The sequence below is a fragment of the Notothenia rossii genome, assembly GCF_949606895.1.
Source record: "Notothenia rossii genome assembly, contig: scaffold_507, whole genome shotgun sequence".
NCBI lineage: Eukaryota > Metazoa > Chordata > Actinopteri > Perciformes > Nototheniidae > Notothenia > Notothenia rossii.
In genome coordinates, this window is record NW_027639724.1 from 8,609 (window position 1) to 21,268 (window position 12,660).

General features: G+C 47.8%; 1 protein-coding gene across 1 annotated transcript; it reads left to right on the forward strand.

Annotated features, from left to right (window-relative positions):
- Nucleotides 1–987: 987 nt before the first annotated feature.
- Nucleotides 988–8,733, forward strand: agmat (agmatinase (putative); the record flags this gene model as incomplete). The annotated part of the gene is made up of 4 exons (XM_079695739.1): nucleotides 988–1,203; nucleotides 7,885–8,064; nucleotides 8,322–8,406; nucleotides 8,484–8,733. Coding segments are annotated over 4 exons (555 nt in total), but the record flags the coding sequence as incomplete, so codon positions are not given.
- Nucleotides 8,734–12,660: the final 3,927 nt, after the last annotated feature.

A 12,660-nucleotide genomic window follows, 5' to 3' on the forward strand; every position in this document is an offset into this window, starting at 1 on the left:
CCTGTAATACTCTGTAATACTCTGTGATACTCTGTAATACTCTGTAATACTCAGTGATACTCAGTAATACCCTGTAATACTCTGTAATACTCTGTAATACTCAGTGATACTCAGTAATACCCTGTAATACTCTGTAATACTCTGTAATACTCTGTAATACTCTGTAATACTCAGTGATACTCAGTAATACCCTGTAATACTCTGTAATACTCTGTAATACTCAGTGATACTCAGTAATACCCTGTAATACTCTGTAATACTCTGTAATACTCAGTGATACTCAGTAATACCCTGTAATACTCTGTAATACTCTGTAATACTCAGTGATACTCTGTAATACTCTGTAATACTCAGTGATACTCTGTAATACTCTGTAATACTCTGTAATACTCAGTGATACTCAGTAATACCCTGTAATACTCTGTAATACTCTGTAATACTCTGTGATACTCAGTAATACTCTGTAATACTCTGTAATACTCAGTGATACTCTGTAATACTCTGTAATACTCTGTAATACTCTGTAATACTCAGTGATACTCTGTAATACTCTGTAATACTCTGTAATACTCAGTGATACTCTGTAATACTCTGTAATACTCTGTAATACTCAGTGATACTCAGTAATACCCTGTAATACTCTGTAATACTCAGTGATACTCAGTAATACTCAGTGATACTCAGTAATACCCTGTAATACTCTGTAATACTCTGTAATACTCAGTGATACTCTGTAATACTCAGTGATACTCAGTAATACCCTGTAATACTCTGTAATACTCTGTAATACTCAGTGATACTCTGTAATACTCTGTAATACTCAGTGATACTCAGTAATACCCTGTAATACTCTGTAATACTCTGTAATACTCAGTGATACTCAGTAATACCCTGTAATACTCTGTAATACTCAGTGATACTCTGTAATACTCAGTGATACTCTGTAATACTCAGTGATACTCTGTAATACTCAGTAATACTCTGTAATACTTTGTGGTTCCCTGCAGGCACGGCCCGGTGGGTCTGGTCCACGTTGACGCTCACGCTGACACCAGTGATGTGGTTCTGGGGGAGCGGATCGGACACGGGACCCCCTTCAGACGCTGTGTGGAAGAGGGGCTGCTGGACTGCAGCCGGGTGGTGCAGATCGGCCTGCGGGGGTCCGGTTACTCCGCCGACTCCTACGCCTGGAGCCGTGCTCAGGTACCGGAGATCAATAAGATCTAGTTCTACGTACCTCGTATATAATACAATAGCTGATACAGGTACCAGCTACTTCCTGTAACACACGGTACTGACTAACTGACTGAGGCCCAATTCCAAACTTCACCCTAACCACTTGCAACTCCGTAACTTTTTGTAACAATGGTTTCAGATCAGCATTTCTTGGATTAAGAATACAAATAATTAACCTCAAAACAACTTTAATGGTGTTTCTTTTTTCCTGACGGACCAACACAGCGTGTTTCCTGACTTGAAAACAGCCACTCCCCCTCAACACTTGTTGGTTTGGAACAGCACTTAATATGGCGGACCTGTAACGACGAGACGCCGTTACTAGAGCTCACATGGACATGTTTATCATTGTTTTAATAGGTATATTGACGACAACTTCCCCTTTCCCCATGTCTGTTGCTGATTGTGTGAACCTGGTGCCCTGTGTTGTCTCCTCCCCCTTCACCTGTGTCTTGTTAGTGTCTGTGTATTTAAGTGCTGTTTCTTGTTGGGTGTGGGTGTGTGTGAGATCCTGGTGGCTGCAGGCTGGGCTCACGTGAACAGCAGCAGCAGGATTGAGGCTGTGTGTAATGTGTTCATGTTTTAATAAATGCCCACGTCGGGTTATATTTTTGGACGTTCTGCCTCCTTGCTTGGTCGGGCCGCTCAACGGTCAGTACCACAGGACCATCCACGAGAACGCGCAAACGGAGGGGTTGTCAGGGTAATGGTATGAGGACCCAAACGAAGAAGAAAAGGGAACCAATAAGTATTAACAAAAGAAAAGCTTTATTTAAAAAAGCTGATTACAAAACAAGAAACACTAATGGGGTCAAACAAGGAACAAGAACGAACTCACGGACAGGCAGGGAACATTGGTGAAAAGATGACGACCGAACACGGAGCAAAGGGGGAAGACAAGACTAAATATACAGAAGGGAAATCACAGGACAAGACACAGCTGGGCAGGGGAGGCAGACACACAAAGAGACAATCAGACATAGGAGGGCAAACACAAGAAGGAAGACCAGACACAGGGAGAACAGAATTTCAAAAATAAAACCGGAAACTAAACACACAAAACTAAGAATCGTGACATAACACCCCCCCCCCCCCCCCCCCTCAAGGGACGGATTCCAGACGTCCCAGCAAAGTCCCAAAAAGTCGTAGAGGCGAATGCCGCAGCGGGCAAACTCAGGAGGCCGGGCACAAGGACGGGCAAGAAGGCGGCAACGGGACAGCTCCGGAGGACGGGACAGGAACAAGAGCTGGTGTTAGCAGGACCCCAAACGGACAGGGCAAGGAGTTGGCAGGACCCCCAATGGAACAGGACAAGGTTTTGACAGGACCCCCAACGCAACAGGACAAGGAGTCGTCAGGACCCCCAACGGAACAGGACAAGGTTTTGGCTGGACCCCCAATGGAACAGGAAAAGAAGTTGGCAGGACCCCCAACGGAAAAGGACACAGAGTTGGCAAGACCCCCAATGGAACAGGACACAGAGTTGGCAGGACCCCCAATGGAACAGGACAAGGAGTTGGCAGGACCCCCAACGGAACAGGAAACAGAGTTGGCAGGACCCCCAATGGAACAGGGCACAGAGTTGGCAGGACCCCCAACGGAACAGGACAAGGAGTTGGCAGGACCCCCAATGGAACAGGACAAGGAGTGGGCAGGACCCCCAACGGAACAGGACACAGAGTTGGCAGGACCCCCAATGGAACAGGACAAGGAGTTGGCAGGACCCCCAACGGAACAGGAAACAGAGTTGGCAGGACCCCCAACGGAACAGGACAAGGAGTTGGCAGGACCCCCAACGGAACAGGGGAATCTGAGGAAGTCACAAATGTCCTTAAAAAATCTGGCAGTGAGTTCTTAATGATCTGCCACTTCCCGGCGTGCCCTTGAAAGAGCAGCCTCCTGAGCCTCTCTACAGGGAGCCCTCCTGAGCCTCTCTACAGGGAGCCCTCCTGAGCCTCTTTACAGGGAGCCCTCCTGAGCCTCTCTACAGGGAGCCCTCCTGAGCCTCTTTACAGGGAGCCCTCCTGAGCCTCTTTACAGGGAGCCCTCCTGAGCCTCTCTACAGGGAGCCCTCCTGAGCCTCTTTACAGGGAGCCCTCCTGAGCCTCTTTACAGGGAGCCCTCCTGAGCCTCTCTACAGGGAGCCCTCCTGAGCCTCTTTACAGGGAGCCCTCCTGATCCTCTTTACAGGGAGCCCTCCTGAGCCTCTCTACAGGGAGCCCTCCTGAGCCTCTTTACAGGGAGCCCTCCTGAGCCTCTTTACAGGGAGCCCTCCTGAGCCTCTTTACAGGGGGCCCTCCTGATCCTCTTTACAGGGAGCCCTCCTGAGCCTCTTTACGGGGAGCCCTCCTGAGCCTCTCTACAGGGAGCCCTCCTGAGCCTCTTTACAGGGAGCCCTCCTGAGCCTCTTTACAGGGAGCCCTCCTGAGTCTCTTTACAGGGAGCCCTCCTGAGCCTCTTTACAGGGAGCCCTCCTGAGCCTCTTTACAGGGAGCCCTCCTGAGTCTCTTTACAGGGAGCCCTCCTGAGTCTCTTTACAGAGAGCCCTCCTTAGCCTCTTTACAGGGAGCCCTCCTGAGCCTCTTTACAGGGAGCCCTCCTGAGCCTCTTTACAGGGAGCCCTCCTGAGCCTCTTTACGGGGAGCCCTCCTGAGCCTCTCTACAGGGAGCCCTCCTGAGCCTCTCTACAGGGAGCCCTCCTGAGCCTCTTTACAGGGAGCCCTCCTGAGCCTCTCTACAGGGAGCCCTCCTGAGCCTCTCTACAGGGAGCCCTCCTGAGCCTCTTTACAGGGAGCCCTCCTGAGCCTCTTTACAGGGAGCCCTCCTGAGCCTCTTTACAGGGAGCCCTCCTGAGCCTCTCTACAGGGAGCCCTCCTGAGCCTCTTTACAGGGAGCCCTCCTGAGCCTCTTTACAGGGAGCCCTCCTGAGCCTCTTTACGGGGAGCCCTCCTGAGCCTCTCTACAGGGAGCCCTCCTGATCCTCTTTACAGGGAGCCCTCCTGAGCCTCTTTACGGGGAGCCCTCCTGAGCCTCTTTACAGGGAGCCCTCCTGAGCCTCTCTACAGGGAGCCCTACAGGGAGCCCTCCTGAGCCTCTTTACAGGGAGCCCTCCTGAGCCTCTTTACAGGGAGCCCTCCTGAGCCTCTTTACAGGGAGCCCTCCTGAGCCTCTTTACAGGGAGCCCTCCTGAGTCTCTTTACAGGGAGCCCTCCTGAGCCTCTTTACAGGGAGCCCTCCTGAGCCTCTTTACAGGGAGCCCTACAGGGAGCCCTCCTGAGCCTCTTTACAGGGAGCCCTCCTGAGCCTCTTCACAGGGAGCCCTCCTGAGTCTCTTTACAGGGAGCCCTCCTGAGCCTCTTTACAGGGAGCCCTCCTGAGCCTCTTTACAGGGAGCCCTACAGGGAGCCCTCCTGAGCCTCTTTACAGGGAGCCCTCCTGAGCCTCTTTACAGGGAGCCCTCCTGAGTCTCTTTACAGGGAGCCCTCCTGAGCCTCTTTATAGGGAGCCCTCCTGAGTCTCTTTACAGGGAGCCCTCCTGAGCCTCTCTACAGGGAGCCCTCCTGAGCCTCTTTACAGGGAGCCCTCCTGAGCCTCTTTACAGGGAGCCCTCCTGAGCCTCTTTACAGGGAGCCCTCCTTCACATTTTGTAGGATAGTTCATCAAGAGCATCCTCAAAAAATACTGCTGGGTCCATACTGGTTCGGTCGTACTGTCAGGGTCATGGTATGAGGACCCAGACGCAGTAGAAAAGGGAACCAATAAGTATTAACAAAAGACGAGCTTTATTCAAAAAAGCTGATTAAATACAAAGACACACTAATTGGGTGAAACAAGGAACAAGAACAAACTCTCGGACAGGCAGGGAACATACACACGACCGAACAGGGAGCAAAGGGGAAGACAAGACTAAATACTCAGAAGGGTAATCACAGGACAAGACACAGCTGGGCAGGGGAGGCAGACACACAAAAGAGGTTTCTCAATACTCTAATTTCCCCTCCTCGACTCCTCGACTCCTCGACTCCTCGACTCCTCGACTCCTCCGGTAGTGACCCGGAAATGGATTTCAGCGCGCCATGTTGAAGGACATCTCATTTTTCTAAATGCACTTCGAGGACCGAGGATCGAGTGTCGAGGAGGCTCTCTGGAGGAGCTATAACCGAGGAGAGAGGAGAGAGGAGAGAGGAGAGAGGAGAGAGGAGAGGAGAGGAGAGGAGAGGAGAGGAGAGAGGAGGCTCTCTGGAGGAGCTCTAACCGAGGAGAGAGGAGAGAGGAGAGAGGAGAGAGGAGAGAGGAGAGGAGAGGAGAGGAGAGAGGAGGCTCTCTGGAGGAGCTCTAACCGAGGAGAGAGGAGAGAGGAGAGAGGAGAGAGGAGAGAGGAGAGGAGAGGAGAGGAGAGGAGAGAGGAGGCTCTCTGGAGGAGCTCTAACCGAGGAGAGAGAAGAGAGGAGAGAGGAGAGGAGAGAGGAGAGAGGAGGCTCTCTGGAGGAGCTATAACCGAGGAGAGAGGAGAGGAGAGGAGAGGAGAGAGGAGGCTCTCTGGAGGAGCTCTAACCGAGGAGAGAGGAGAGAGGAGAGAGGAGAGAGGAGAGAGGAGAGGAGAGGAGAGGAGAGAGGAGGCTCTCTGGAGGAGCTCTAACCGAGGAGAGAGGAGAGAGGAGAGAGGAGAGGAGAGGAGAGGAGAGAGGAGGCTCTCTGGAGGAGCTCTAACCGAGGAGAGAGGAGAGAGGAGAGAGGAGAGGAGAGAGGAGAGAGGAGGCTCTCTGGAGGAGCTATAACCGAGGAGAGAGGAGAGAGGAGAGAGGAGAGAGGAGGCTCTCTGGAGGAGCTATAACCGAGGAGAGAGGAGAGAGGAGAGAGGAGAGAGGAGGCTCTCTGGAGGAGCTATAACCGAGGAGAGAGGAGAGAGGAGAGAGGAGAGAGGAGGCTCTCTGGAGGAGCTCTAACCGAGGAGAGAGGAGAGAGGAGAGAGGAGAGGAGAGGAGAGGAGAGGAGAGGAGAGGAGAGGAGAGGAGAGGAGAGAGGAGGCTCTCTAGAGGAGCTATAACCGAGGAGACACTGATGGATCCTCCACGGCTCCTCCGAGGACGCATTTCCGGGAGCAGTGGAGGCGTTACGCACGGCCGGACCTCTCTCAGCCAATCACAGCTCTGCATGCATCCCTGGATATTATTTTATGAACTGCTTTCATCGCGACGCCATGTTTCCAGAGAGAACAGCTGAGAGGTCCGTGCAGAAAGCAGAGCAGTGTGTATAATATATATCACTCAGTGTAACAGACCTACTCTCTGTCTCTGCTTTAGTTTAGTAGATATCTACAAACAGAGAGTCCAGATGATTCTAAAACCATTTAGTGCTTCACAAAATAAAATACACAACGGCTGTAGCCTGTTTTAGGAGCTGTAGGTGTGTGTGGTGCAGTGTGTAGGTGTGTGTGTGGTACAGTGTGTGTGTGTGTGGTACAGTGTGTGTGTGTGTGGTACAGTGTGTAGGTGTGTGTGTGGTACAGTGCGTAGGTGTGTGTGTGGTACAGTGCGTAGGTGTGTGTGTGGTACAGTGTGTAGGTGTGTGTGTGTGTGTGTGTGTGTGTGTGTGTGGTACAGTGTGTAGGTGTGTGTGTGGTACAGTGTGTAGGTGTGTGTGGTACAGTGTGTAGGTGTGTGTGTGGTACAGTGTGTAGGTGTGTGTGTGGTACAGTGTGTAGGTGTGTGTGGTACAGTGCGTAGGTGTGTGTGTGGTACAGTGTGTAGGTGTGTGTGTGTGTGTGTGTGTGTGTGTGTGTGGTACAGTGTGTAGGTGTGTGTGTGGTACAGTGTGTAGGTGTGTGTGGTACAGTGTGTAGGTGTGTGTGTGGTACAGTGTGTGTGTGTGTGGTACAGTGTGTAGGTGTGTGTGGTACAGTGTGTAGGTGTGTGTGTGGTACAGTGTGTAGGTGTGTGTGTGGTACAGTGTGTAGGTGTGTGTGTGGTAGTGTGTAGGTGTGTGTGTGGTACAGTGTGTAGGTGTGTGTGGTACAGTGTGTAGGTGTGTGTGTGGTACAGTGTGTGTGTGTGTGGTACAGTGTGTAAGTGTGTGTGGTACAGTGTGTAGGTGTGTGTGTGGTACAGTGTGTGTGTGTGTGGTACAGTGTGTAGGTGTGTGTGGTACAGTGTGTAGGTGTGTGTGGTACAGTGTGTAGGTGTGTGTGTGGTACAGTGTGTGTGTGTGTGTGGTACAGTGTGTAGGTGTGTGTGTGGTACAGTGTGTAGTTGTGTGTTATACAGTGTGTAAGTGCAGCGGACAGACGGGTCTCAGTTGGTTTGGTGTCCTCTGCTCACTTTTAATAATTGTAAATACAACTTTTGGCCCATAATTTCAATTCCCCATTTCAGCGACCAGAGAGGGGGGGGGGGGGGGGGGGGATATATATCCAGTCTCTGATTGTGTTACGTTATTATGAGAGTGCTCTGTTTGATTCTGAAATTGTATATATTTATATAAATATGTGTGTGTGTGTGTGTGTGTGTGTGTGTGTGTGTGTGTGTGTGTGTGTGTGTGTGTGTGTGTGTGTGTGTGTGTGTGTGTGTGTGTGTGTGTGTGTGTGTGTGTGTGTGTGTGTGTGTGTGTGTGTGTGTGTGTGTGTGTGTGTGTGTGTGTGTGTGTGTGTAGGGTTTCCGTGTAGTGCAGGTGGAGGAGTGCTGGTTCAAGTCTCTGGCTCCCCTGATGGAGGAGGTCAGGGGTCAGATGGGAGGGGGTCCGGTGTACCTGAGTTTTGATATTGATGCTCTGGACCCCGGCTTCGCCCCGGGCACCGGGACCCCCGAGATCGCCGGGCTCACCCCCATACAGGTAGAGTACTGTAACTACTGCTTACTGCTGTATTACATCGGTTCTTATGAGACACTTCTATAATACTACCACTGGATTTATAACGGGGGGGGGGGGGGGGAGAGGGGATTCTGAGATGTTTTGAAAAAAGTCCACATCTGCTGGAAATAGTCAACATTTTCAGATTTGTAAAAAAAGTTATAATTGTGATTTCCCCAAAGAGCATGTTTCTCGTGCCGGTCCTCCGTCGCTGTTCAATGACTGTGACCTGTTCTCAGGGAGTGGAGATCATCCGCGGCTGTCGGGGTTTGAACCTGGTGGGCTGTGACCTGGTGGAGGTGTCTCCCCCCTACGACACCACCGGTACGACACACTCTGTTTCATTATTCATTTCATTTTGTTTAAATCATTATATTTATATATTCCCCCCCCCCCCTCAGGAAACACGGCGCTGACCGGAGCTAACCTCCTGTTTGAGATGCTCTGCGTCCTCCCCAACGTCAAATACCTGTGATCTCAATGAATACACATGAAGTGTTGTTTACAGCCAATGAGAGGATAGATGCACGACTGAAGATGATTCTAGTCTCAGAGTCTTTGAGACGAATTACGATATCATTCTTTATAAATGAAATATAAGATGTCATTCAAATGTAAAATAATCGAATAATAAACGGAGTTTCGTGTGTGGGTCACTGCCTCATCCTTTGACTTCTGTTTCTTCATTTACATTTCCCCCAGATTTTCACTTTTGTCTCAGAATTGAGACTGGGCTCTGGTTTCAGACGGAGGGTGAAAAGAGGAGCTGCAGCTCAGGCAGTATGAGAAACATAAAGTTCTGTTACGTCGAGAGAGTCACGGTGAAAGTGTTTTTATTTACACCAAAACAATAACGCCAACAACTGAAGTGAATAAGTATAACAGAAAGACCCATCTCTAAAGCTTCTCTCTGAAACACACCACAAACAAAAAGCCCCCCCCCCCCCCCCAATTACAGGGGGGGCTTCAATCTACTAACCTAGTGTGTCCAACACAGTTTACCTGTGATGTAGAGGGTACCCCAAACCTACCCTAACCCTCCACCACCCACCTCTCAGAAGCAGGCCCCAGGGTGACCGCAGAGAGCCTTGGGGTCAGCAGGTCTGAGAGGGAAGGCTTCTTCTTCTTCTTCTGTTTCTAACGGTAGCTGGTACTGCTGTCTTCTTCTTCTTCTGTTTCTAACGGTAGCTGGTACTGCTGTCTTCTTCTTCTTCTGTTTCTAACGGTAGCTGGTACTGCTGTCTTCTTCTTCTTCTGTTTCTAACGGTAGCTTGTATTGCTGGTTCTCCTCCGGTAGGCGGCTCACTCTCCCCACAGTGAGTCTTTGTGGTACAGGAACCTCCTCATGTCCTCCATCATAATTCTCCTCTCAGATGTATGCGTCCTACAAGTCTCTGGTTTCCCCCCCCCCTCCTTCACAAAGTCCAGTCTGATGCTCCCCATTTAAATAACCATGTCCTATTCTGAGTCTCGTCAGGACCGTCTCCTCTCTCCTCATCTCGACTCCTTCCTGCATTGAATATAGTCTCCTCCCTCTTGTCCCATACATGCTACCCTGTTTGAATGATTCCCCTGTAATACTCGTTCCCTCAGACATCGATCATGTGATCATGTCTATACTTTCCTTTCTTACATCCTGTTTTGATCATCTGTCTACTTCCATTTCCCACAACTCCCCTCTGGGCAGGAACCCAAATGAATGTCCCTGCAGCGCCTCGCTTGTTATTTGTGTGTGTAATGATAAAGAGAATGTCTAAGTGGAGCTCCTCCTTTATGACTGGCTCTGGCTGCTGATAGGCCAGCTGAGGGTGAGGGGACCAATCAGCAGTCAGTCTGATCAGAGGGGGAGGAGAGAAGAGCAGGAGGAGGGAAACACACCAACAGCACAGCCCAGCTGACTCGTTTTGAAGTGCTTCCTGTTTGCTGTGAAGTTTCACTTCGTGCTCGTCGTGCCGCACCTTCTTCTCTCTGGAGGTTTGTAACTCTTTGAGACTTTAAAGCTTTTAGAGACAACTCTGATTATCAATCATTGCTCAGAGAATAAAAACAACTCTTAGTGACTTTAGAGCTTTAGACTTTACTCACAGAGACCCTCTATTTAATCTGATGACTTTCTGTGTGTGTGTGTGTGTGTGTGTGTGTGTGTGTGTGTGTGTGTGTGTGTGTGTGTGTGTGTGTGTGTGTGTGTGTGTGTGTGTGTGTGTGTGTGTGTGTGTGTGTGTGTCCAATTTGCATCTCTGCCCGATCTTGTAGTTAAGTAAAAAAGTACCAGAGTGTAGGAATACTCTGTTACAGTAAAAGTAGAAGTACTCAGATCTTGTACTTGAGTAAAAGTAGAAGTACTCAGATCTTGTACTTGAGTAAAAGTAGAAGTACTCAGATCTTGTACTTGAGTAAAAGTAGAAGTACTCAGATCTTGTACTTGAGTAAAAGTAGAAGTACTCAGATCTTGTACTTGAGTAAAAGTAGAAGTACTCAGATCTTGTACTTGAGTAAAAGTAGAAGTACTCAGATCTTGTTCTTGAGTAAAAGTAGAAGTACTCAGATCTTGTACTTGAGTAAAAGTAGAAGTACCAGAGTGTAGGAATACTCTGTTACAGTAAAAGTAGAAGTACTCAGATCTTGTACTTGAGTAAAAGTAGAAGTACTCAGATCTTGTACTTGAGTAAAAGTAGAAGTACTCAGATCTTGTACTTGAGTAAAAGTAGAAGTACTCAGATCTTGTACTTGAGTAAAAGTAGAAGTACTCAGATCTTGTACTTGAGTAAAAGTAGAAGTACTCAGATCTTGTACTTGAGTAAAAGTAGAAGTACCAGAGTGTAGGAATACTCTGTTACAGTGAAAGTCCTGCATTCAAAATGTCCCTCAAGTGAAAGTAGAAAAGTATTCTTATCAAAATATAGTGAAAGACAGTAAAAGTAGTCGTTGTGCAGATTGGTCCATTTCAGAATAATAGATATGATATGTTTTATAATGATTGATCATGAAAGTGTTCTCAAAGCTGGTAAAGGTGCAGCTAGTCTGAATGACTTTGTATACTGCAGGGTAGCTGGTGGATTTACTCCAGGTGGAACTAAAGTCTGATTTAACACTTGGTTAGATTTCACATCATTCATCCACATCTGTGAAGTAACTAAAGGTATTAAATCAGTGGCAGCCGGCCCATAGAGAGGCGAAGCCCCTCCCCTTCTGGTGGAGCTCCATGGGACCTTATTTCGGAAAAAGTATGTATTGAAGTCAATGGAGAGAGAAAACGTATCTTTCGCTCCCGTTTGAATTGTGCCACGAATTACACATATGATGTTTTTCAATCTAAAAGATAATTGTGCAAGTCAAAAAATAAAGATGTCTCGTAAAACTGTGAACACATTTCTTTGTTATATCTATATGGCTCTGATCTTAGCTATCTCTTCGTGGAGGAAAACAGTTCTGACATCACTTACGCGACTCTGGGATTTGTAGTCTTTCTAGTTGCGTATTTTTCATAGTCTTATATTTCAACAGTTTTACGACAAATTCTGACTTTTTTGACATGGAAATGATTTTTTAAATTGACAAACATCATATGTGTAATTCATGGCACAATTCAAACGGGATCGAAAGATACGTTTTCTCTCTCCTTTGACTTCAATACATTATTTTCCGAAATAAGGTCCCATGGAGCGGAAGTAGATGGGCGGGACTTCGCCTCTATTTAGTGGTCCGTAAATATCTAAAAAAAAATATATATATTATTAATAATAAACGCACGCACGCACGCACACACACACACACACACACACATATATTATTGTATATAGTGTAGTTTTGACAGCATCCATCAAACTAGATGTTTTGCCTTAATGGTCTGTTTTCTAATTTCTCTGTGTTTCTGAATCACGTCTGTGTCTGCATATAATGTTCGTATTTAGTCTCCTGATTTTAAATGGGAATTCAATCATTTGAGTGTTCCCAAATAACCGTTCTGTTCTGCAGTTTGTGTGGGCCTACTGTACTGTTGCAAAGTTTACTGTAGAAACTATGTCCAGGACAAGGTGTTTGGAAGTTTTGGAAGATTCATAGCTAACCACACTAGTAGTTATAAGACGTAGGTTTGTGTCTGATTTTGATTTATGATCCTGATAAGGAATGATTTATGACCCTAAGACCGGAAGTCCCCAAAAACCGGCAAAAATCCCTTTGAAGTGTCACCTGTCACTCTGAAATCAGACCTTTGACCCTCTTATCTATTCTGACCTTTGACCCCCTTATCTTTTATGACTTGTTTGTGCGAACATTGCCCTGTAGCGGCTGATAAGCCCTTTGATGTGACCCTGTTCATATTTACTAGGTCACGATCGGTCAATGATCAACCAGATATAGCCCTGATAAGGATATGGCGCAACAGGTTAAAATCACAAACTTGCCTTTTACAGTCACAGTCTTTAAGAAAATAAATGTGTTCCAAAGTGATTGACATTCTAACAGTTTCTAAAGTTTTACAAACTGTTTCTAAAAGTATCTTCAAATTATTCCCACAACAAAAACTCCTCCTTTACTCACACAGAAGTCGGCCAGGTTGGGAGGGAGGTGTGTGTG